The following is a 26,328-nucleotide window of genomic DNA, read 5'->3' on the forward strand; positions in this document are numbered from 1 at the left end:
AGAGCATCGTGGCGATTGTGGAACGCGGATGAGGGAGAGCTCTTGTCCTCCATGGCCAGCTCAGTGCTTTGAGCCACCTCGCCCGGCCCAGCCGCCCACCTTCCCCGTGACCACCCAGAGGGCCAGGGAGGCAGCAGCGCCCTTGGCGGTCACGGTCCTGCAGGGTGGGCAGTTTTGCTTCCACTGCCTCCGCCTGTCCCAGGGAAAGGACCGGGTCAGAGGGGCTGAGGGCCGCTGGGGCAGGAGTCAGTCCTACAGGTGCTGACTGTCAGCCAGGCCTGTGGCTGCAGCATTAAAGGGCTTGGCTCAGCTGCTGCCAGCTGGACCCCAGCCCCACATCAATTCCTTATCATCCTGCCAGTATCCACCTCCCACTCACCTCCTCCTTGAAGCTTTCCTGGATAGCCTCTCTATATTCTATAAGAAGTACCTGCACAGAGGAATGCTTCTATCATTTCACGCCGGAGAACTCTCCAGCAAGTGCACGTACACAGTTCCGTGTTTGTTCAGGTATCCCCCAAATCCCAAGAACTGTGCGTGCATCTCCAGGGCCCTCCGGACCCCCCAGCTTCAGACACAGCCCACAGGTGCCCTGACTGGCCGGCCTCATCCGCCCTTCTCCTGGCCCTCCTGGTCTGGGTGGTACGGCAAGAGCCGGTGTGCAAAGACGATTCCAGGAACTTTTCCCTCTGATGTCTAGAGCAGAGCTGGCCCCAGGCCACTGCCCATCCAAGCTGCCCGTTCCTGGGAGAGCATTCTTCCTGTGCTGCTGGGCTTCCAGGTTGGGGTGCAGGGGACTTCCCAAGTGGTGGGGGGGGGAGGGTATCACCAGCCACGGGACGAAAGAGCAAAAGCCCCCAAACTGACGCGACGAGAGACTCTGTTCCGCAGAAGAGCGAGCCAGCTGAGTGCCCAGGGCCCGGGCCAGAGCCCTTTGCTCTGGGGTGAGGTCTGTGTGCGTGTCCAGCACGGCCTCTGCCGTCCAGGGTTTGGGGTTGTCATTTTTCAGAGCTGGCATTCAATTTCGCATTGTGTTATGCTGTATTCAGCTATTCCCTAATTGTTTCTTTTTTTTTTTTTTTTTTTTTTTTTTTTAATTTTTTTTTTTTTCCAACGTTTTTTATTTATTTTTGGGACAGAGAGAGACAGAGCATGAACGGGGGAGGAGCAGAGAGAGAGGGAGACACAGAATCGGAAACAGGCTCCAGGCTCCGAGCCATCAGCCCAGAGCCTGACGCGGGGCTCGAACTCACGGACCGTGAGATCGTGACCTGGCTGAAGTCGGACGCTTAACCGACTGCGCCACCCAGGCGCCCCTCCCTAATTGTTTCAAGACAGTGTGTAATCAGGTACTATATTTGTGTGGCACGGATGGTGGGTGTGCCAAGAGCTCAGTGTGGAAGTCAGAGGTGCTTCCGTGGGGGGCAGAATCGGGCTTGCATCCTGACAGGCGATGCCCACGGCCAAGTGCTCCGGGGGCTGACGGGGTGCCCGGCGCTGTGCTGGGCGCCTGCCCCCCATCCTGCATTTCATCCCCCTCTCCCGTGTTTGAGGCGGGTACTGTCATTGCCCTCATTTTACAGATGAGGAAACCGAGGCCCTGAAAGTGATGGGGGATGGAGCTGGTCACACCATGTGCCGTGTGACTCCAGACTCCCCGGACTGACAGCCCGTGCTAGACGGAGGGATTGTTCTTTCTGGACTGTGGACAGGTCAACCCGGGTAGGGTCGGGTGTTCGGGTACCTCTCTAGAGTCTCTCAACCGCCCCCCTCCCCGCCATCTCTCTGCCGCCTTTTATCCTCTGTGTCTTTCCCCCACCCCCTTTGTGGTTAGTGCTTTCTTGACTGCTACCCCTGACAAATGCTTCCTTCTACCTGCTCCTGGAGGCTCCACATTTCAAAGAGGAGCCCTTGGGGGCAAGATTAGCCCGAGGGAGGGGCGCCTGGGTGGCTCAGTCGGTTAAGCATCTGACTTCGGCTCAGGTCATGATCTCGCGGTCCGTGGGTTCGAGCCCCACGTTGGGCTCTGTGCTGACAGCTCAGAGCCCAGAGCCTGTTTCAGATTCTGTGTCTCCCTCTTTCTCTGACCCTCCCCTGTTCATGCTCTCTCTCTCTCTGTCTCAAAAATAAATAAACGTTAAAAAAAAAAAAATTTAAGATTAGCCCGAGGGAAAGAATGTTCGTGCACTGCGCCCTACACACCTGACTCGTGAGTGCAGTCTGGTTTAGCATCAGCCTTTCCGGTCAATTGTTAAGGCTGTGAGAAAGGACAAAAAAATAAATAAAAAGAGGGCCGGAGTTCTCTCGGGCTCCATCCAGCTGGGAAGAATTTGGGGAATCAGGTTTGGCAGAATGTTCTGGGCTGGGTGCTGGAAAAGCAAAACAAAGATGGTGCAGCTTCCGCATCGCCTCCCACGTACCTGACGTGGACCTCTGGTGGCCAACAGGCAGGAGGCTGTCCGTGGAGGCCAGGTCGTTGGCATCCTGGGACTCATCAAGAGGTGGTGTCCCGTGTGGTAAAGTCCCCCTGGCCCTCGAGCTTTGTGGCCCTTGGTTGAGTCTGAATTGAGTCTCCTGGGCAAATGACCACTTGGGTGCATGGGTCTGTGCCCCAGTTCCCTCATCCGTTGAACTGTCACCTTGTTCAGGCACTAGTGGTGGGGTCCCCTGAGAGGACCTTCTGGGTAGATCCAGGCCCCAGCTTCATCCTGACTCACGGCTGAGTATGAGGACTTTCTCTCTGAGCCTTGTGTCCAGATCAGATGATCAAAGGTGCCTGCCAGGGCCTCCCCCAGGTCTGCTCCCAGAATGGCAAGTAAAAGGGGAGTGGGGTCAGGCTGGAGGACCAAGCCTGCACCCGTGATCAGCAGTTTAGGGGGCTCCCGGATAGGAAGGCGCCCGAGGCCGTCCCAGTTTCGCACTCCACGTAGCCATGCACACGGCCTGCACCTGCTAGGTTGATGGCCGTAAAGACTGTGCTGGGGCGGGGGTGATGGGGCGATGGGGCTCACAGAGGCTGTCCTCCCGTCGCAGGCCTCCTTGTACAGATGTAAACCTTCCCCCCCTCACCCTCCACTGGGGCTCCTACAGAGCACTCGGATCTCTTCCTTCTTCCTCTGGCGGGTCCCTCACACGCAACTGACTGTCCCTCCCAGTTCTGCAGGCTGGTTGTTCGAGATCAGGAGGAGAGCACGGTTCAGGGTCAGATGCGAGCCCACCCTGCCTTGCACACCTTCATCTTCTTGCCGTGCCCTCGCCTGGTGGGAAGAGGGTGAGAGAGCTCTGTAGGGTCCCTTTTATAAAGGCACCGATCCCATGCGTGAGAGCTGCACCCTCATGACCTAATGGCCCTCCAGTGACCCCGCCTCCTAATGCCATCACATTGGGGGGTTAGGTTTCAGTACGTGAGTTTGGGGGGGCACTCACTCTGCTCATCACGCAGACTCCCGCGGTGACCGTGTCTAGCACCTCCCACTTCCGTCCTCACCTCAAGCCATGCCAGTGGGGCGTCTGCCTCCCGGCTCCCCTGAATCTGCGCCGGTCAAGGTCACTGATGATCATCTGGTTGCTAGGGCAGCAGGACCTCATCCATCCTCCTCTTCCTTGGCCTCCATTAGCTCTGGACAGAGCCGACCCTTCTGTCCTGGAAATGTTCTCTGCTCTTGACTTCTGTGGCATTGGGCGTTCCGGGTTTTCCTTGTTCCCACAGACTTCCCTTCTCAGTCTCCTTCCGTGGCCCCTTCTCCCCTGCCACCATCTGAATGTCGGAGCTGACTGCACGTGCCCCTCTGTGCTCTGCCCTCCTCTGAGATCTCACTTCGCCCTTTGTGCCTTGACTCTGGAACATGTATCTCTAATCCTGGTCTCTGCACTGGACTGCTGACTTCCTACTTACGATGTCCTCCCGAATGTCTGAGAGTCCCAGCAGCCTTACCGTGGCCCAGGGGCTTCTGACTTCCGCCCACGCTGTTTATCTTCATCGTTCCCTCCTCTCGAAATGGCTCTGTGATGCAACCAGCTGTCCAAGCGAAACTCCTAGGAGTTACCGTTGATTTCTCTCTTTCTTTGTCGCTGCGTAGATCTTGTCATCAGCTTATCCTTAACCCATTTCCTGCTCTGTCGCCTTCTCCCACGTCTTAGCTGCCACTCTGTGCAATCCCCCCTCTTCTCAGGCGGCAACAGTCCCGTCTCCCTGTCTGCTGTCGCTTTACAGTCCGTCCTCCCTGCAGCGGCCAGAGGGAACTTTTCCATCAGACCGTGCGATTCCTCTGCTTCAACGCCCGGCTGTATCGAGGGGCCCACAGGCCCAGCCTGACCCGGTGCCACTCGCCCCTCCGGCCTCATGTCCTCTGCCTGTCCACCCCACCGCCCCCACTGCCCTGTCTCTGCAGCCCGCTGGATTTTTCCATCCTCGGGGTGTTTGTGTTTATTTGCCCTTCCCTGTCTGCAATGCTCTTCCTGCACTCCTGCTGAGGGCTCCATTTCTGTTTATTCAGAGAGGCCTTCCTTGACCTCCTACCAGCCTTCCAGGGACCCTCCAGCCCCCTATCCTGTTTTACTTTTATAGAGCTCATTGCTACTTGGCACTATGTTGCATTAATATTTCATTTGTCTCCTCTCGTGGAAGTCCAGGAGGGCCGGGGGGTGGGGGTGGGGGGGGGCGGGGATTGTATCTGGCTTGGTCGTCAGTGCATCCTGGCCTGAAACTGTGCCTGGCGTGTAGCAACGGATCAGTAAATCTTCGGTGAGTGAAAGAGGAGAAGAGCCATCCATTGAGGGGAGTTGCACAAAGTCCAGTTTACTAAGGACTGAGCTGGGGAGCGTGCCGGGGGCTGTAGGCACGTTCGAGGCAGAACGCAGAAGGCTGCCAGGAAGCTGGCCTCTGATGTGCAAGCAGGTAGAGGCCCGGAAGACACAGTGAGGAAAGAGCGTTCCCGACAGAGACAACCCTCCAGTGGGAAAAGAGGACCGATTCACGCCCCTGGTGCCGGGAGGGAGAGAAGGACCCTGAAGGGAGCAGAGGTGGCCAGCTGGGGTGGGGAGGGGAGGGGAAGTACGAGGAGGCCAGTAGGTCTCAGTGTTTAGCTTGGGCCCCTGGGGCATGGTGGTGAGGCGCAGAGGGGCAGTAGGGCGGTGTCCGGGTGGAAGGCCGACCATGCTCGTTTAGACACGTGGAGGTGTGCCGGGTGATTGGGCCGGATTTTAGAGGGGAGGTTTCCAGGGCTCCCTGGTGCAGCGCAGAAAGTAAGGCTCCTGCGCGTGCACTCTTGCGTGGACTGTCTGCACACTGGGTGTGGGGCCCTGCAGACCCACAGGGCGGGGGTGGGGGGGTAGAAAGGAAGAGTGGCAACAGGCTTTTGCCCCTGACCCCCCAGCCCCCACCGCATGCCAGGAACGACCCTCCAGGGAAGCTTGTGCCGACAGCAGATGGATCACGGGACTATCAAGGGTTGTATTCAGAACATCAGGCTTTCTTAGCTCTCCGTTCTGATCCTTCAACCCCCTCTGCAGATTCCCACGGATGGATGAGGAAATGGTGGCCCAGGGAGAGCCAGCATCCAGCCAGGGGGCCGAGTCAGGTCTCTCTACCACCCGGGGAGGGGGGAGTGTCTCCTCTGGGCAGCTGTGACCTGCAGTTGACAGCCCAGCTCTTCTTGGTTCTCTCTGCACCTATATGAGAAGACGCCACAGTCCTCTGAATTGTCAGGCTGCAGTTTCCAGACTCTGGTTTCTGTGCGTTTGCTCTGACGGGTAGCGTGCTGTCTCGAGATGGCAGCTGTTCTGGCCCCGAAATAGCACGGAGCTCACTGAAGGGGAGGGGGTTGCTCGCTGAGAAATCCCCCCCACCCCCCCATAACCATGGCTTGTCAGAATCAGGGAGAGGGAGTACACTGCAGTCACTGAAGAACATAGGTTCTGGGCTCCTAAAAGCCTGAGGTCCCCTTTCCAGCACCCCCATTTATGAGCTGAGTGACTTTGGGCAAGTTGCTTTTTCCACTTACAGTCTGAATCTTGGGTATAAAAATGGGGAAACAATGCCTGTCCTCGTAGGGCTGTCGGGAGAATTAAACAAGACAAAGTTAAACAGTCCAGTCTCAGACTGCCACATACAGTTGTGCAGGATGGGCACTGCACAAAGATACCCAGCCAAGGGGTCAGGCAGGGTTGACATCCAGCTCACTCTCACTTGATAAATCATGTGACTGGCATGTGGCTTAATTCATCTGGAGAAAGAGGTACTTTTTCCTAATTTGCACAGAGGTGCCATACCCTCACTGTATTCCTACCCAGTATGGAATACATAAACCACTCTGTGGTCCTCTGAAACTCTGTACCAGGTTTGAGAAGAGTGCAGGGGTTCAGATTGCTGAGCTGGGGCCGCTTCCCTGCTCTGGGCTGGTGGAGGCTCTTGAAGGACATAGAAACCTCCTTGGGCTCCTGTCCTCTTGAACACCATCAGCACCCGGGGACGAGGGGCAGTGTTAGATAGAAAGCTGCATGCATGCACCTTATCTTGTTCCAGCCAGGTGCTTGCTGGGGCTCAAGTTCTGGGACCTCCAAGAAAGACCCCACAGTCTAGGGTGCCTGCGTGGCTCAGTCGGTAAAGCATCCGTCTTCGGCTTAGGTCATGATCTCGTGGTTCGTGAGTTTGAGCCCCACATCAGGCTCTGTGCTGGTGGTGCAGAGTCTGCTTGGGATTCTCTCTCTCTCTCTCTCTCTCTGTCTCTCTCTCTGTCTCTGTCTCTCTCTCTGCCCCATCCCTACTTGTGCTCTCTCACTCTCTCTCAAAATAAATAAATAAGCTTGAAAAACAAAAAAAAAGACCCCATGGTCCTGATGAAGCTCCCGAGAGGGTTCAGACCAACAGGAGGGCCCTATGAGGGGCAGGCTCATGGACAAAGGCTGGCAGGGATGCGTGAGGGCCCCCGGCCATGCTGACAAGAGGCCTCCTCAGCCTGCAGAACCGGAGCCGCGTCCGGGTAGGAGGATGGAAACTAACACGCAGGACTGCTGTGGTCACCTCTGAGTTTGTCTTCTCACCTGCTGGCTGGGCAGCCTGGGCTGCCTGGCCGTTCCCCCCCCCCCCCCCCGCCGTGGTCCCTGAGGGCACAGAGGAGGGGGCAGGATGGAGGCAGCTTGGCGCCCGCCCCGGACTTGACTGCCGGAAGCCAAGTGGCATCTGAGATGATCTGGTCTGAGCGGCCATGACTATTTATACCCGTGAGGTGCCGAATGCGATGCCGGGGCCCCTCCCTTTGCGCCGGGCAGAGATCGGCTTTCGAGAATTGGACAAAGAGACAGTGACTGACTCACCCTGAGAGGCCAGTGGAGTTCAGAAAGTTGGAGAGACTGCTTCTCTCAGTCTTCTGGCAGTTTGACGGGAAGGTCGAACTGTTTTGTGGGAGATCTAGGACTTAAATAAAGGGGCATCTGTTAGTGCTTTCCAATAGCGAAAGAGTCATAACTCCATTACAGAAAACTTACAAAAGTACAGAAAAGGATTTTAACAGTCATTCACAATCCCATTATTCAAAGAAGCCGCCCATCAGTGCTTTGGTAGGGCCCTTCCCTGCGGCCTGTGCATTCACAGATGTATATACCGTTCTTTCGGGAGATCACAGTGCTGTAGCTTGTGTTTCCCATTCAGCATCATCCTGGGAGCGTCTTCCCACGTCATTACACAAGGAGATGGAAGCATCACTTGTGACGTCCGCATCAAAGTCTGCGTCCCCGCCAGACAGGGATTACCGTGCTTTTTCCAGAACGCAGTCCTTGGGTGTCCCGTCAGAAGCGGAGTCCGGAGGGGGGGGCTCTCGGCAGCGGTTGCTATGATCTTGCTTCCTCGAGTGTTAGCTTTAGAGACGGAGACGAAGCAGCACGGCTCAAAACCGGGTAGGATGGACACAGGAACAGGGCCATTGGCTCCGTTTTCAGACAGGACACCTGGGGCTGTCGACCCCGGTGTGGGGCGCTTCTGACAACTTGGCTGAGGCACCACGTGGGGTGTTTTCAGGGTAGCTGGGGCTCGGTATCGTCACGTATGGCAAGACTCCACGGAAGTGGGAGTCAATGCCACGACGGAGGAAGACTTTATACTCACAGATTTCCTAGACACAGGAGGCACGTCACACCGGAAAGGCCACATAGGGGGCCACCAGGGCTGGTCAGGAGGCAGAGAGGGTGAGAGGGGAAAGTGGGCAAGAGCCTTCACAGGGGTTTCTGGGGAAGAAACAGCTGAGTCAGAGGCACAGGGATTGGTGGACTCTGGGGCCTAAGGGCTGTCCCTAGCTGTGTGGTACCTGGTCCTGGGATGAGATAAGGGCAGGGGGAAAGAGGCCCTTAATGTGAGAGGAGTGGTGGTGGCGGGTTATGAGCTCTGGATTGGGTTGTTTGCGTAGGAAACGTGCGCTCACGGGAGGTTACCGTCTGGAGGGATTGGCTAGCCGCAGGGTCAACAAGGCCCCGGATGTTAAAGCATCCGAAACACATAGCTTCTGCACGGAGTCTGCCGCAGAGTTGGGTGATCAGGGACAGTCCCATGTCCGGGCAGAACACGGCATGGGCTTTATGCGCAGGGTGGCAGGGGAGAGGTTTACCCGTAGCAGCGGAAGGAGGACGCCAGCCGGTCCAGATGGCGGAGAAGCTTCCTGAGGTTCGTCGTGCCTGACTCAGCTCTGCCATCAGCCAGCTGAGGTCCAGAAGCAAGTCGCTGACTCTCTGGCCACTCCTGTCCTTTGATGGCAGGAGAAAGGAGAAAGAGCGGAACAAACATCTCTTGGGCTCTTGCTGCGTGCCAGCCACTGTGCCGGGGCTTTCCGTGAAATTCTCATCGCTATCTTACCTCAGCCCTGTCACACGTGCACTGCCCCTTTCTCGTGTGTGGATTTCACAGATGAGGAAACTAAGGCTCACAAAACCGATGGGCCTAGGGTGGCTTGGGCCGGGGGGTGGGGGGGGGGGGGGCGGGGCAGAGAAAGAACGTGACCCCGTCCTGAAGGCCTGTCCACCTAATAGTCACCAGACACGAGGCGCGAGACCATTTGGAGTCACGGCACTGCCTGGTTCCCTGGATGGGTGAGGCTGGGGGTTCAGGAGAGCAGGAGACCGAGTGGAGGCTGGCAGAGGTAAGGCAGGGATGGCCTCATGGAGGCGGCGGAGGGGCTGGCTGATCTTCGCGAGCTTCTTCCTCGTGTCGGTGGATCATTCATCCACAAACTGTGTCTCACTCTGGCTTGGTTAGTGAGTGGGAAACACAGGGAAACTTGGGATCATATTGTCGTGCTGGCTGGGGCCTTGGCTACCACCTAGTTTAAACCGATTGTTTTCAGGAGGAGAAAGAAGAGGCCCAGAGAGGGGAAGCGATTTACCGAAGTCACACAGCTGGGTTTAGAGGCATGTCCACGATGTGTCTGTAAGACCCCCAACCCCCTGAGAGCTCTGGGCTAAGTCTCCCCCGAAATAACCCCTGCACCATTTGAATCTGGAGCTTTTCTTAGCGGCAGCCTGAGACCACGGCTTCAGGTGACCCAGTGGATTCCAGAGGACCTAGTGGCCCTGGCTCTGGTTGCAAACACTGATCTCCGTGGTAAGATGCCACACCTCACTTACTGTTGTGTGACTGGAAAATGATGTTGAGTTACAGCCAAGGTCGCAGGCTTTTCTGGTGGCCTCATGCTGACCCCTTGTTCTTAATTGCAGATAACAGAGCCCATTTAGCTAGTGAAGGCAGAAAGGGATTTATTTAGGGCACGGCTAGCTCGGAATCTTTGGGAAAGCTGAAGAAAGACCGAAGGCTGAGCCTCCCCGAACTGCACCGTGAAACGGGGCCACCGTGAAAGCTGCTGCCCCTGATGTAATCAAGAAGGTGCTGCTAAGCCTGCAGTTTCCAAGAGCCGTGCCCTGTGCCCTTCCGCCACATTCTGCACTCGCAAAACAATGCCTGGAGCCTTGTCATTGTTCACCTCTAACCCAGCTCTGAGTCAGTCTCGTGCAAATGCTCCTGATTGGTTGAACCTAGATTATATCCAAACCCTAGCTGCAAGGGAGTCTGGCAAATGTAGGTTTTAGCTTTCTGGCCTGTAGCGCAAAAGGTACAGAGGTAGCAAAGACAGAGGCCCCGTGTTTGAGATATTCACAACACAGTTTGCAAGGGGGAAACGGATATGTAAACAGACTATGATGATACAATGTTATTTCCTCTAACTAAGAGACAAAGGGACCCCAGGACCGGGGGTCAGACAAGGCTTCACACAAGTAGGGGCATTGAGCTGGGTACTGAAGGATCAACATGGGTTTGCCAGATGAGAAAGACAGAGAAAGGAGTTTCGAAACATAAGGGAAACAGAGAGAAAAGGGGAGGGGGAGTGCGGTATTTTGGGAATCCTCAGTGCCTAATTCTTATTAACGCTGCTTCAATTCTTTTAAGACGTGAGAACAAGGAGCCAATTTCATTTTGTAAATAGGAGCCAATTTGTTCTATAAATGTTTTAATATCTGGGGTGCCTGGGTGGCTCAGTCGGTTAAGCGTCCAACTTTGGCTCGGGTCATGATCTCACAGTTCACGTGGCTCGAGCCCCACGCCGGGCTGTGTGCTGACAGTTCAGAGCTTGGAGCTTCCTTTGGATTCTGTCTCCCTCTCTCTCTGCCCCTCACCCTCTCTCTCTTTCTCTCTCTCTCTCTCTTTCTCTCTCTCTGTCTCTCAAACATAAACATTAAACAAATAAATAAATGTTTTAATATTTAAAAATATTACTTAAAATTAGTTAAAACTATAACTTTAAAACTTAACTATTAAATTATATGAAAATTAAGAGCAAACATTTTAAAATACATATTTTAAAGTATTAAATATATTGTTGTGTATAGAAGTTATTTAAAATACAAATATTTTTAAAAAGAAGCCAGTTTATTGGGTAAAATGCCTTTCTGTGTCTAAAGCAGCACATCCATGAGTTTGTTCATGTAAAGTCCATGAGAACACATGTAGAGTAATGGCCACCACGTGTTGGGAAGTTTTCTGGGGAATGCTGAAGAATGACTTTATTTTCAATCGTTGGTCATGGCCCACAGGGCCCCCAGGAGCAGCCCTGGGACACCTCTCTCACTTCTGATTCTCCAGAACTTTCTGTCTCAGGCTGTTCACCCACAGGTTTCTTGATTCTGTGGTGTTGAGCGGTTCTGGGACCCCCCAGCCTAATCTGCCCCCGCCTTGTTTGTTTGTTTGTTTGTTTGTTTGTTTGTTTCTTTCTTTCTTTCTTTCTTTTCTTTCTTTCTTCCTCTTTCCTCCTTTTTCTTGCTTTCTTCCTTTCTTCCTTTCTCTTTCTTTGTCTTTCTTCCTTTTCCTTCCTTCCTTCCTTCCTTCCTTCCTTCCTTCCTTCCATCCTTCCATGTTTATTTATTTTTGAGAGAGAGAGATGGGTGGGGAGGGGCAGAGAGAGACAGGGACAGAGGATCCAAAGCAGGCTCTATGCTGAGTGCAGAAAGCCCAATGCAGGGCTCGAGCTCACAAACCGTGAGATCATGACCTGAGCTGAAGTCAGACACTTAACTGACTGAGCCACCCAGGCGGCCCTGCCCCAGCCCTTTCTTAAAAAGAAAAAAAAAAAAATTAAATTATTTATTTTTGACAGAGAGAGAGACAGAGCATGAGCAGGGGAGGGGCAGAGAGAGAGGGAGACACAGAATCCGAAGCACGCTCCAGGCTTTGAGCTGTCAGCACAGAGCCCAACGCAGGGCTCGAACTCACAGACTGAGAGATCATGATCTGAGCCGAAGTCGGACACTCAACCGACTGAGCCACCCAGGCGCCCCTGCCCCTGCCCAACCCCTTCTGAGCAAGCTCCAGAGAGAGGCCACTCCAGAGAGAGAGAGGCCATGAGGAGAGGCCCCGTCCTGCCTCTGGCCGAGCCCAGCAGTGAACTGGTCTGCAGGAACCCTCCCCCCACCCAGGCCCTCTTCCTGCCCTGGGCTGGTGAAACTTCAGGTGCGAGGAGGGTGTTTTAAAGGTCTCCTCACCCGGTGGCTGCGGGAGGCCACAGGGCCCTTTTCAGGGGCCACCAGCTGTCCTCGGTGGAGCGTGGACAAGAGCAGCCTCAAGTCAACGTGTCGGTTCATGCCCCAGCTTTGCCACCTACCACTCTGGGCCAACGAGTCAACCCCTGGGGCTTCTTCGGGATGCTTGCGATGGTCACTTGCCTCGTAGGCTGGTTCTAAAGATGAAAAGGGAGCGCATCCAGGGCAAGTGTGTGGCCCGAGGAAAGGGCTCGGCAGGCGCTGGCCGAAATTGGCGTTATTCTGCGTGGAGCTGCGGAAGGGATCCCGAGGTGGCTCTGGCTGGGGGAGCCAGCCAGCCGGTGTTGGAAAGGGCGTGTGCCCCTCTGTGGTGGCACCCGGCCCGAGCCTGACCCTGCCCTACTGCTGGTGTGCCCTGGAGCTCTATCTGTTTAGCCTCAGTGTTCTCAGCTGCCAAATGGGGAGAAAGAAACGTCAGTCTCACCCAGTCACGGTGTGAGCATGAGAGTCAAGGGGGCTAATGAGTAGCAAAAGCAGAAGATCTTGGCCATGTTTGAGGCTGTCCCCATGTGGCACTTGCCCAAGGGGAGAAGAAAGGGGCAGGAAAGGGCAGGACCGGTTGAAAGTCTGGGTCTCACTGCCCAGACTCCCAGCACTGCCTCCGGCAGGGGCTGATCACAGGAAGCTGTAGAAGGACACAGTACTCAGAGCGTCCCCCCCGCCCCCCTTCCTTTCTCCTTTGCAGCCACTAGTTTGGAACCCAGCCTGCTTCAGAATGCCATGATTTGCCATGATGAGTTCATGCCTCGTAAAGGCTTACACTCCTGGGATAGCGGGGTGCTCTGAGTAGTCAACCACCCGGCGATCAAGCCAGAGGGCCCCCGAGGTCCTGGTACCCCCTCCCACTAGGTCATCTGCTGGGGTGGCATTGTGCTGTATGTATTTGACCGGGTAATAGACCCATCCCCACCCCCCACGAGAACCCCACAGTCCCCAAAGGTCTGGCCGGCTTCTCTGCATAGTAACCTCTATCCCTGTTGGTTCCCAGGTACTTTGAGTTTTACGAGGGCCCGTTTGAGTATAACTCCACAAGATGCCTGGAGCTGAGACACGAAATCTTGGAAGTGAAGGTGCTGTCCATGTGAGTGTGGCCGGGGTGGGTGGTGGGTGACGGTGCATGTGGGATGGGGCAGGACCAGGGGGCAGGATGGGGAACGGGCGGAAGGAGACAAGGTGGCTGATCTCAGCAGAGCAAGAATTAGGTCCTCCAACCCCCCCCCCCCCCCCCCGCCCCGGGCCTCTGGCATTTGGAGAGCAGGGATAATTGCATTTAATGAAAAAAAGGCCAGGTTTGCAAGTCCCCAGGACTCTGGGGATTCAGTCCCTGTCTCGATTTCCAGTCTCCGTGGTATCATCGCCGGGTTCCTCTTGTACAGAAACCGAAGAGGGCACAGGAGCATCTCACCTGAAATGCAGTACTCCGAGCGGAGGCTTTAAGCATTGCCCTTTGCTATTGCCTTTTAAAAATTTTATATTGATTGATTACATTTCTTACCAAATGTCGGTGTTGGAGTGATACAACATTCAAGTAGTCCAAAAAGGTACACAGTGAAGATTCCCCTGCTCAGAGCCCCCCAATTCTTGTCAGAGGCAACCAGCGTGTCCTTGTGCGTCTTCCCGGAGAGTCTGCGTAAACCAGCCTCGCGCATGGGTCTATTTCTTTTTTCTCGTTTTGCACACATCGCGGAAGAACTGTACTTTCTGCTTCGCGCTCAACAATACAGCGCCTATGGCTCTTTTATAAGCCACGGGAGAAGCGCATCCTGTGCGGAACATTTCAGCGTGTGTGCTCACCCCCTCCTTCTCTCCCACACGGGACCACCATGAGTCCGTCGTCCCCCCTGAGAGGGACTTTGTTGTGTGAATCACGATACTTAATTTCTTAATTTTTTTTTTTTTAACATTTATTTATTTTTGGGACAGAGAGAGACAGAGCATGAATGGGGGAGGGGCAGAGAGAGAGAGGGAGACACAGAATCGGAAGCAGGCTCCAGGCTCTGAGCCATCAGCCCAGAGCCCGACGCGGGGCTCGAACTCACGGACCCCGAGATCGTGACCAGAGCTGAAGTCGGACACTTAACCGACTGAGCCACCCAGACGGCCCACGATACTTAATTTCAAATAAAATTCCTATGTTTTTGAAAACGGTTCTAGCTGGATGTAGAAGGAATATGGTTTATCCGGGGTCAGGTGGTGTTGGATGCTCTTGTGGACTCGTGGGCCCCTGTCGTGATCCCTGGGACCACTGTCCATGGCCCACGGGCAGGAGCCACGGCTCCTTTAGCTATTTGACATGATTTCCATGTGCTGTGGAAATCAGGTCAGAGCATGGTCCCGGGGGTCTGGCAGGCCTGGGATCTTACCAGCTCTGCATCTTTATACAAATTACTTAACCTCTCTGAGCCTTTTCTTACCTATAGAAATTGGGACACTATTACCTAGCTTTGAAGGGTTTCCATAAAGACTAGATGAGATAATAACATGTGAGAGCAGAGAGCCCACATCCATAGTAGCACACAGAGGTGCTCGATAAACAAATAAATGTGTCTGCCTCCCTTTTCTTTCCTTTTTGGAGCCACCACCAGCAGCGGCAGCTTTTCTGGGCTGTCATTCAGAATCCTTAAGCTTAGTAGCTGCAGGAAAGCTCCAAGAAATCCAGCTGGGAATAACTGCGTTGTTTCTGGTCCCTGTGCTAACCAAGGGTCTACGTAACCCTCTCTAGAGGTCAACGTGTGAGGCAGCTCAGCCTCCCATCAACACCACCCAGCCCTCGGCTGCACACGCACCGTGGTCTCCGCCCTCATGGAGCTCACAGCCTGGCAGGGAAGCAGACATTAATAACTACCCTAGAGAGACAAGGGGATGGCAGGGAGCTTGACCTGGGCTTGGGTGGGGAGGGGGTTGTCAGGCAAAGCTTCTCTGAGGAAGGGATGCCGGTGCTCCCATCGGACGAGCAATAGGAATTAAGTAGGCCAGGAAGGTTCCAGACTGAGGTTCCAGTCTGTGCAAAGGCCCTGTGCCAGGAGGAAGCCCGCTGTGTCCCAGGCTCCGAAGGGGAGCTTGAATGCCAGTGTGAGAGGGGGACCCGGAAGCCATGTGGCTGGAGGGGCAGATGGGGGCCCGACCTTGTGAGGCCTAGCAGTGTGGTCTGGGATCCAGATTCTATCATCATCTGAGGGCCGGGGGAACCCGTGAGAAAGCTTCAAGCAAGTGGCAGTGCAGGTGCATGTGATGTGCTTGGTTGAGGACTTGGGATTTAGTGGCAAATGTGGCCACCGGGACCCCAGGCATGAGCCAAATTCATCAGTTCCTAAGCAGAGATGCTTTGTCTTTTCCCAGAATTCAAAGACCTCAGGCCCTTAACCGTGTCATTCTGGAAAGCCAGAGCGCACCTGTTGACAACACTCCTTAGTGTTTTCAAAGGCAAATAATTACTTTTTAAATTACACAACGCAGATAGTCTCTTCATGGTTACTTCGTGGTCTAGACTCAGAGATCTGAGAGACCCATGAGTTGGTCATCCTTCTATGTAACTTCCTGTTCCACAGGCCAGGGGCCTAAACAACGGAACTTCATACGCCACAGTTCTGGAGGCTAGAGGTCTGAGAGCGGGGTGCTGACAGGGACGGCTTCTTCGGAGGCCTCTCTCCTTGCCTTGCAGATGGCCGCCTTCTCCGTCTTCACACGGGCTTCCTCCTGTCCCTCCTGTCTGTGTCCTAATTTCCTCTTCTAATGAGGACGTCAGTCATATTGGATTAGGGCCCACCCTAATGACCTCGTTTTAGCTTAACTACCTCCGTAAAGACCTTGTCTCCCAAGACTCACATTCTGAGGTCTCAGGGGTTAGGATTTCAACATATGAGTTTTGAGGGAGAGATGATTCAGCCCATAACAGTCTCTGTTGCAGCTTCCATTCGGGGACCGAAGTCAAAATGACCCAGGCCCTACACCACAAACATGGTGGGGTGGGAGGGAGGAACCTCGCGCTTCCGTGATCTGTGCAAACCTTTGTCCCTTGTCGTGGATGCGAGTTCGGTGCTCCGCATGTTTAGCTGGAGCTCTCATCCCTGCCCTCGGGCGCCCTCTCTGGTCTCCTGAGCTGAGCAGCCGTCCGAGCTGGTGACCCCTGGGCCTCGCACTACCCCATTTCTTCCAGGGCCCTGGTCCCCCTGTGGTTTCCAGGCTCTGAGAGGAGGGGCAAGACAGAGGCTCTTTGCGGGGCATCGGCGTGAGGCTGGTGGGACGGTTGGGAGCAGCGAGCCTGCTGTCTGCCAGCCTGGCTCTGCGAGCCTCAGTGGGCTCTCCAGGGCTGAAATCAGAGAGCCCAGAGGCCGGCCTCTGATTCGGATGGTTCTGGCATCACCAGGGCACCCGTGGGCTTTACTGTGCTCTGGCCCAGAGCCATGAGCGGTGCTCGCAGTGGAGACTCTGAGTCATTGGGGAAAGGTTAAATCGCCATCTGTGAACGGAGGGGGCTGGACGGATGGGCCGCGAGGCCCTTTCGGCGTAAGAATGTCAGCTGGCGTTCTGAGGAGACAGGGAGGGGTGTGAGTCATCTGGGAATGATTCCGATCCAGGATTGCTCGGAACGCTGGTAGAAACCAGTCAGCCGGAAAATTCCCACATGGAAAAGGCCTCGGTCCCTGACAATGTCAGATGCAAGAGGAATTACTCCATGGCCATTTATCATGAAATGCATTGTCACGAGGGCTTGTACAAGTTATTTGTTTGCATGTGATCATTCTAGAGTCTCTTTATTTTAGTTTGGTTTAGTTTTTAATTTTATTTATTTATTTATTTAGAGGTTCTTTATTTTTAAGCCAGATGGGGGTGGTACCTGGGACGTCTCCCTGGGGCCTCTCATGCCACTCCTCCTCCATCTTTCTGGGGCGGGCACCCCTGCGCTGAACCCGGGAAGGGAGGCTGGGAGCAAGGGTTCTTCCAAGGGCTGAGAGGCCCTTTGGCGCCCAGACCTCTCTGGGTCCCCCGAGCGAGCGTGACCCTGCACGGGCTTGGGACGTGTTTGTTACATGAATGAGCGGATTGGGCACGTGTATACCCGAGAACTGGGTGGAGACGGGAGGCCATCAAGAAAAGGGGGAGAAAGAAGAAGGAGAACAGAGATGGCCCTTATCACCTAGTCATTACCCTCATGGAAAATCAAGTAGGATACAAAAGCTGGTGATAGTAAAAAGCCAGGTCCCTGCTGCACACCTTCTTCCACCCACCCTGCTCCTTTGACTCTTGGCTGTTTCTTCCTGTAATTACTTCCACACCTATCGGTGCTACGCACCTGCGGTTATTCCTTGACCCACTGACCTACCAAGTTTGCACAGCGTGCACTCGCCTCCTGCCTCAGTGGGTGAGGATTCGGCCCCCTTACACCTCCCCTTTACACCCCCTCGGCCTCCTCCCCTCTCTTCTGGGTTGAGAGATATTGCTATTTTTAGTTCTTCTGTCTATAGATTGCCCGAGGAACCTGTTTCTTGTTCTACCAAATACTGGCAGTGTCTCTTGATCCTGTACTTTGTGAGATGAGGCTGTTAAAATTATCCCCTTATTTTGGTTCCAGCCTCTGGCTCCAGTCACCCACGGGTTTACCTTTAAAAGGTCAAGGCTGATAACATTTACATTCGGTTTGTACCCATAATGAGTCGTTTGGGGGTTTTCTCGATAGGTTGACTCTAAAATTTCAAGATCAGAAAATAGTGATTCTGCTCCCCTTCCCCCTTTTTCCTGGAGCTTCTTGTCATTTTTTCCCTCTTGAACTCTTTGTCTCTTTTATGCCCTATTTTGGCTTTTAGCCTGCCTCTCCCATCAGCCAGGCCTTCCCCTCAGCTTTTCCCTTCATCGTCTTGCTCCATCGTGGACAGGCTGCTCTCCTGGTGGGTCACACGTGATTGTCCTGGGAACTTCCCTCCTCTGCCTCCTTGGGTTGGATTCACTTTTGCTTGGAACCCATAGCTGCTGCTTGTTTACTCCTTCATTTTGCCAAAAAATGATGCATCAGGGGTAAGGGTTTTGAGTTCTTTGAGTTCTGTGTCTCCATGAACTAATTCTACCTTTATACCTGATTGTTGGTTGGACGGGGTTGGTGTTTTAGGGGCAAGTCATTTTCCTGCAGAATGCCGACGGCTCTCTCCATCACCTTTGGGCATCCTGGGCTAGAGGAATGTGTTGCTAGTCATTCCTTTGGAGGTGACCCGTTTTCTTTTCTCTGGAGTGTTTCCGGAGCCTGTGGTTCTGAAATGTCCCAGTGGTGTCCTTCGGGATAGATACCTGTGGGGACCTCTTAATTTGGGGCTCATGTCCAAACTCTTAAATGTTCTTTTGGATTTTTAAAAATATTTCCTTCTCTCTATTCTTCTCTACTCCCTTTTTTTTTCTAGTCCCTCTAAGAGTTGTACAGTGGACCTTCTGCATCGCTCATTTGATCTCAGCTTTTCTGTCCCTGCCCATTGTTTCCACTTTCTGAGACGAGTCCTTGACTTCATCTTCCAGCTCTTTGAGCAAACTTGTCCCCCCAAGAGCTCCTTCTTTGTTCTGAGTGCAGTCTATTCCTGTCTTTAAGGATGCCGTGTCTTCTAGACTATCTCTGGAGACACTAAGTAGAATATTTTAAAGTTGTGTTTTGTTCCTCCAGCATTTTTCTCTTTGTATATTTTTTTAAGGGAGGGGGAGAGTCACAGAGGGGGTAGGGGGTGGAGAGAGAGAGAGAGAGAGAGAGAGAGAGAGAGAGAGAGAGAAAGTCCAGCAGCCTCCATGCTCAATGTGGAGCCTGCCATGGGGCTTGATCCCAAGACCCTGGGATCATGATCTGAGCTGAAATCAAGAGTTGGATGCTCAACAGACTGAGCCACCCAGGTGCCCCCTCTTTGAATATTTTAACTAATGGTTTGTCTTCTGTTTCCATCCAGTTGACCAGGTGATTCTAGGTTATCCATATTTAAATTTAGAACAATAATTCTAGGTTATCCATATTTAAATTTAGAACAATAAAAAGCTGATAGAAACTGACAGCAGGCTTTCCTTAAGAGCTGTTGTTGGAGGGGCGCCTGGGTGGCTCAGTCTCCGTTTGAGCGCGTCCCACTCTTGATTTTGGCTCCGGTCATGATCTCACGGTTTGTGGGATCGAGCCCTGCGGCAGGCTCTGCTTTGACAGCACAGAACCTGCTTGGGACTCTCTCTCTCTCTCTCTGCTCTTCCACTGCTCTCTCTTTCTCTCTCTCAAAATAAGTAAACTTAAAAAAATTAAATAATAAAAGAAGAGTCGCTGTCGGAGAAGCTGCTCCTTTTGCTGCTAGAATGTCCAGATCTTTTCCCTGGGAGTGACCGCTTTTGGTCTTTTGTTTAGGGACTGACTGACAGTCTGGTTCAATCCCTCCCCTCCCTTTGCTGGACACTAAATATTTGGCTGCTCTGGGGGTGGGTTCGATGGTTCCAGATACAGACTTACAAATGATGCTCATTTCAGCACCATGCCCCTTCCCCACCCTCCACCCCTCTTTAAAATATCCCATGAGGTTGGGCTCTGTCTCTGGGCTGTGTCACCCCTCCTAATGTCCCCCCTCCTCCTCCTACACACTTGTCAAATCTCTCTTCCATTGGACTCCCCCCATCCCGGTCATTCTATTCATCTGGAATATTAGTGGTATCTTGGGAGAAAGGAGATAAGAGCCTGTGATCAACCCCTCATCTTTAAAGTCAAGATGATCTCTGCTTTGGTAAAGCAGTTTATAAAATACTGTTATGCATATTATCTCATTTGATCTTTCTGACAACCCTTGAGGTTAGCAGGGCAGAGATCACTGTATCTGTCTTACAGATAAAGCACCTGAATCTCAGAGAGATTAATGACTTGTGTCAGGTCACAGTGCAAGTTGGGGCAGAGCCAGGATTCAAGGTTGGGTGTTCAGACCCCAGCCTTGGTCCAGCGTGTGACAGGCATTGGAGGCACATAGAATGGGGCCCAGACACTGGTAACAGTTGGAACTGGGACCCTGGCCTCAGTCTTGCCAGGGCTGTGTTTCTAGAAGGTGTTTGGAACATTGGCCATGTAGGGCACTGCTCTAAGGGCCTGGAGGTTGCAGCGTGCAGGGGAGGGAAGCAGTGCGTGAGCCAGGGTGGGGCTGTGTAATGGCACCCTCGTCTGATGTCACATTAGCCTGAGATGTGACGGTTGCTGTGGGAGCTTTGGAAAAGCCAGAAGGAAGGCATCAGGATGGAAGGCTGGGTTCCTTCCAGCTCCTTAAAGCTACCAAGTAAGTTCCCAGCCTAGTGCCTTTGCACTCACTTTTCTCTTTGCCTGGAATACTCCTTCCCCCAGATAATTTGCATGGCTCACTCCTGATCATTTCAGTTCTGTGTGCAAAGTTTGCCTCTTCAGGGAAGGCTTCCCTGACCAACCCTTCTGAAGCAGTCCCTTGTTGGTTCCTTGACCTTGCTTCATTTTTCTTCATGGCTCTATTAGCTGTTTTCTTTTTCTTAATGGGCGAAAGAACACTTCACATGAGATCTACCCTGTCAACAAATGCTTAAGTGTTTAATACGGTATTGTTAAATGTAGGCACTAAGCTGTACAGCAGATCTCTAGAACTTAGGCATCTTAAATAACTGAAACTTTATATACATTGAACAGCAAGCAGCTCACCATGTCCCCTTCCCAAAGTCCCTGGCAACCACCGTTCTCTTCTCTGTTTCCATGAGATTGACTATTTTAGATACATCATGAACAGAATCATGCTGTATATATCCTCCGTGACTGGCTTCTTTCACTTAGCATAACGTCCTCCAGATTCATCCAACTTGTCACATGTGAAAGATTCCCTTCTTGTAAAAGGCTGAGTAGTATTCCATTGTACGTCTATAATACATGTTCTTTATCTTGTCACTCGTCAGTGGACATTTAGATTGTTTGTCTTGGTTACGTTGACTAAGACTGCAGTGGACGCGGGACTGTACGTAGCTCTTTTAGATCCTGATGGCCATTCCTTTGGATATATACCCAGAAGTGGGACTGCTGGATCACGTGGTTGTTCTTTTTGTAATTTTTTGAGGCACCTCCGTATCATTTGCCGTGCTGTCTGCACCGTGTTACCTTCCCACCAACACTGTGCGAGGGCTCCTTTTTCTCCACATCCTCGCCAACACTTGCAATCTTTTGTTTTTATTTTTTTGGTTTTTTTTTTTAAAACATGTTCATTTATTTTTGAGAGAGAGAGAGCGAGAGCAGGTGCGAGGGTGTATGTGAGCCAGGGAGGGGCAGAGAGAGAGAGGGAGACAGAGGATCTGAAGCAGGCTCTGGGCTAACAGCAAGAAGGAGCCTGATGCGGGGCTCGAACTCACGAATCGCAAGATCATGACTTGAGCCGAAGTCAGACGCTTAACCAACTGAGCCACCCAGACGCCCCTTTTGTTTTTTTGATATTAGCCATCCTAACAGGTATGAGATGATATCTCATTGCAGTTTTGATTTTCATTTCCCTGATATTTAGTGATGTTGAGCACCTTTTCATATGTCTGTTGGCCATTTGTATGTTTTCTTTGGAGAAATGTCTTTTCAATTCTTGTGCCCATTAAAAATTGTTTTTTAATGTTTTATTTATTTTTGAGGCAGAGAGAGACAGAGCATGAGTGGGGGAGGGGCAGAGAGAGAGAGAGAGAGAGAGAGATACAGAATCTCAAGCAGGCTCCAGGCTCTGAGCTGTTAGCACAGAGCCTGATGCAGGGCTCGAACCCATGAACCGTGAGATCATGACCTGAGTTGAAGTTGGATGCTTAACCAACTGAGCCAGCCAGGCACCCCATCTTATGCCCATTTTAAAATCAGGTTATTTGGAGGTGCCTGGGTGGCTCAGTCAGTTAAGCGTCTGACTCTTTTTTGTTTTTAATTTTTTTTTTTTAACATTTATTCATTTTTGAGAGACAGGGTGCGAATGGGGAGAGAGAGCGCGCGCGAGAGAGAGGGAGACACAGAATCTGAAGCAGGCTCCAGGCTCCTAGCTGTTAGCACAGAACCTGAAGTGGGGCTTGAACCCACGAATCGTTGAGACCATGACCTGAGCCAAAGTCGGACACTCAACTGACTGAGCCACCCAGGTGCCCCAAGTGTCTGACTTTTTTTTTTAATTTTTTTTTTTTATCATTTATTTATTTTTGAGACAGAGAGAGACAGGGCATAAATGGGGGAGGGTCAGAGAGAGGGAGACACAGAATCTGAAACAGGCTCCAGGCTCTGAGCTGTCAGCACAGAGCCCGACGCGGGGCTCGAACTCACGGACCGTGAGTACATGACCTGAGCCGAAGTCGGCCGCTTAACCGACTGAGCCACCCAGGCACCCCAAGCGTCTGACTCTTGACTTTGGCTCAGGTCATGGTCTCACGGTCATGGGATTGAACCCTGCATTGGGCTCTGCACTGAGTGTGGAGGCTTCTTGGGATTCTCTCTCTCCCTCTCTCTCTCTCTCTCTCTCTCTCTTCCTCTGCCCCTCTCCTGCTCGTGCACTCTCCCTGAAAATAAATACACATTTAAAAATAAATAAATAAATAAATAAAATCAGGTTATTTGGCCTTTTGCTATTGAGTTGTAAGAGTTCCTTATGTGTTTTGGATATTAACCCCTCATCAGATAAATGGCCTGCAAATAGTTTCTCCTGTTCTCTGTGTTGACTTTGTACTCTGTTGTGGTCCTTCGCTGTCCAGAAGCTTTTTTAGTTGGACGTAGTCCCACTTGTCTATTTTTGCTTTCATCGCTTGTGCTTTTGTTGTCATATGCATATGTACCTGTTTTCCACTTGCCTCCTTACTGCTATTTAAGCTCCGTGGAAGCAGAGAGTTGTTTTGTTCACTGCTGTATCCCCAGTTCCCGCTACAGAGAAGAGTTCAATAAATAATTATAGACTCTCTTGGAACTCAGACTTCTTGGTTCATTCACCAGTTTATTAATACGCTCAACACATATTTACCACACGCCGGCCGTGTGCCTTAGCCCTGGATTTATGGTGTGAACTCAGGCGTGATCCCCTGCCCCTCCCGTTACTTACTATCTTGTGGGAAAGATCAGGAGTGAGTAGGGATGGGTTATGGGTTTCACAAAAGGGGAAAAGTCCAGGGGGCTGTGAGCGAGCAGAGCCCAGGCAGTGCAGTTTAACCATAACAATAGCTTACAACTACCAGGTACTTTCCGTGTGCACTCCCTATGCTTAGGCCTTTATTGCATCACCTTATTTAATACTTTTCACAGATCTGGGACAGTGAGTGATAATCTATTATTATGCCCATTATATAGATGAGACTCAGAGAGGTTGAATAACCTGCCCGAGGTCCCACAGTTAGGGGGAATATGAAGTCTGTCTGAGGCCAAGCTCCTCTTCTGAGTGCAAAATCCACATACTTTGTCGCTATTCTGTATTTCTCCTGTACTCACCGCTCCCCCGTCACCCCTCCCCGTACCAGTCATGTATGTGTTCCTTCTGTGGGTGAGGCTTGCCCCGTTTGGGAACAACCCTTTCCCCTCCATTTAAACACAGGGGACCCAGCTCTGCAGAATGAAACTGGTTTTTACTTTACAGTTAAGTGAGTGTTTGTCCTGGTTTTGGAATCAAGGACCTCTACGGGAAGCCGGTGAAAGCTTCAGATTCTCCCCAAGACATGCACATGGGCAGACAGAAATGGGATCGTGCCTGTAACTCGGAGAGCTCCTGGGTTCCCTTAAGGCTGGTGGCTCTGTTGATAAAGGAGGCCGTGAGGCTTTGGGCTCAGGACGGGCTGGTTTGCATGAGGAAGGCAGGCTTGCAGGAGAGCGGTTCACTCCCCCTAGGAGTGAGCAAGACCCCGGGTGCCCGAGCATTGAGGACACCAAAAATAAGAAACCACAGTTAGCGTAAAGGACCACACCAGGATTGGGCACATGGGGAGCAGGAAGGGGTGATCGCGAATGCCGACGCTCTGCCCAGCCTGACCCTTTCACGTTCTCTTCTGTCTCTACTCCCAAAGGGTGAAGCAGTCGGAGCTATTCGACAGATGGAAGAGCCTGCAGATGTGCAGATGGGCAATGAATATCTCTGAGGCCAACCAGTTCAAGTATCTGTGACTTGTCTGCCCTCCCCCGCCCTCCCGTTGGTGATGTTCTCCTTCCTGCCGCCCCGTCCTGCAAGGCCCGGCCCCGGGGTCGTCTTTTCCCCAGAGCTGGCCCTGGCTGGGCTTTGGGATCTGGGCAGCGGGGAGGTTCTGACTCAGTACACAGGCCGAGGTGGACACCCTGCTGGCCACGGCCCCTGCATTCCATCCCCTAGGCCTTGTGGCAGCCCCGTGAGTGGCTGGGCTGGGGTGGGGGGGATGCGGTGTGGCCACTACAGCTCCACCTTGGTTCCAGGTCTCCAGCAGGCCTGAGGGGTGAGGTGCACTGAGCCTTCTTCTATGGCCGCGCCCTGTCACCAGCCCCTCCGGGGGCAGCTTGCTTGCACCAGACGCGTGAGGCCTGCTGTAGGCGAGCTTCTAATTGCTCCCTGACCCAAAGTGATAGATTATAAGCTCCCAGAGAGGCAAGAGCCATAGCTTAAGGTTCCCCTGTCTGCAAGAGATGAGCAGCTGGCAGACGTCCACAAGTTCTTTCTGATTAACGTGAAGCGTAGGTTCATCGCTAAAATTCTGTGAGCTCACGGTGGGATTTTAGTGCAGACAGACCTTACCGAATGGGACTGATGGAACCCCGGGCATGTGGGTATAGACCGGATGCAGGCTACTCAGGCTGAAGTTTGGATGTAGTCAGGAGCCATCAGCATGCAGGAATCCTACCCGGGTGGGGGGGGGGGGGGCTGTGAAAAGCAAATGACACTAAGCATTTTGTCTTTTCCTTATGAGTCATTTGGTCCAGTTTTCTGCAATTCCAGGCCACGTCTAGAGACTGAGTAGTAGTTTTAAGTGGCACATTTTTAGAAATGTGGATGTTTAAAGTGATAACCCCGGAAGAGCAGGTACCGGCAGCCGCAAACCAGAGGCCTCTGTGAGACTGCAGATTCCCAGCTAAGGCCCAACAGGAGGGCAGGAAGACCCCGCCTCCACCCCTCGCCATCATAAAAGTAGAACATGAACTTGAGCAAAGTGCTGGGAGGCGGGAACAGGTCCAAGGTCTGTGCGGCAAGTGCCACCCCAAATCCACCCCTTAGCAAGAGGTGTTAGTGTAGGCACTGCCCTGGCAGACGCCCCCCCGGGGGTGGGCGGGGCCTGAGCAGGCTGATAAAACACCCAGCGCGGAGAAGGTCAGCGAGGTGCAAGGAGATGTTGTCTGGGCTGGGAGCTGCACAGAAGTGTCCTCCGTGGGATTCACATATCTAAGGAAATAACGAAGCAGCAGGAAGATGATATGGCAGCAGAAAAACAAGGATTAAGTGTGGGAGCCTTCGGCAGGGATCAGCCAGCACTATCCAGCAGGGAGGCTCCGGGCGGGGGGGCGGGCATGCTGAGCCCCTTCTCGGGGTGGGGGGGTAGGGGCGTAGTTTCAGGTGTGGAAAAGGGAGATGACATCAGGTCTTGCCAGGCTCCAAATGGAAAAACCTTCAAAGCCAGTCGGTTGCCTCCCTTTGCTCTCATTACAAGCTCATTCAACGATGATGAGATCCTTCATTCAGGTTTGCAAGACCCTGGTATGGTGAAATGGGGAGGGGTGGAGGGGATGTGCTGGAAGGAGTCCTGTAACTGAGGCCTTCCCTCACCCTACTCCTACAAATGGACGTGTTGGCATTCTGGTTTATAGCTCTGTCACTGGTAAGCTTGGTTAATATGAGAGAGTTTCCATCAGTGGTGAACTCTCCAGCTGGCTGGCAAGATTGAGTTTCTGGACCAGCAGAGCTAAATGGGCCAGTGCTGACTCATGGCCTCTGCTGGCCGGGTCCCTGGCCTCCCCTCTGAGAAGACTCAGTCAAACATTCTGAAACTCATCACTCCACAGGAAGGCCCTCTCCGATCGGCAGCCAGCTGAGTTTCCCCAATGAAATCCCTACGAGAAATAAAGTCATAAAACATAATTTTATAACCTTCCTGGCTTTGGCAACCTGGAGTCGCAGAATTATAGAGGCTCAGAGGGAGAAGAGCCAAGACTACATTCTATGGGTGAGGCGGTGGAGGCCCAGAGCCCAGAGCCCCACAGCTGGCAGGAGCGGATCAGAAACTAGAACCCAGGCCTCCTGACACCGGGTTGGCAGCCCAAGTTTCCATCCCAGACCCTGGATGTGGATTCTCCAGCAAGCCCCTCCTCAA

General features: G+C 52.9%; 1 protein-coding gene across 5 annotated transcripts in view; it reads left to right on the top strand.

Annotated features, from left to right (window-relative positions):
* The window catches only part of ST8SIA5 (ST8 alpha-N-acetyl-neuraminide alpha-2,8-sialyltransferase 5), a 55,487-nt gene that overhangs the window by 20,819 nt on the left and 8,340 nt on the right, over positions 1-26,328 (top strand). For all 5 annotated transcript variants that reach the window (XM_058692201.1, XM_058692203.1, XM_058692200.1 and 2 more), the window contains 2 exons: positions 13,061-13,153; positions 24,067-24,153. In XM_058692201.1, coding sequence (XP_058548184.1) covers positions 13,061-13,153; positions 24,067-24,153 — 180 coding nt within the window. The remainder of the gene's footprint in view (positions 1-13,060; positions 13,154-24,066; positions 24,154-26,328) is intronic.

This window comes from Neofelis nebulosa, chromosome 11 (assembly GCF_028018385.1).
Source record: "Neofelis nebulosa isolate mNeoNeb1 chromosome 11, mNeoNeb1.pri, whole genome shotgun sequence".
NCBI lineage: Eukaryota > Metazoa > Chordata > Mammalia > Carnivora > Felidae > Neofelis > Neofelis nebulosa.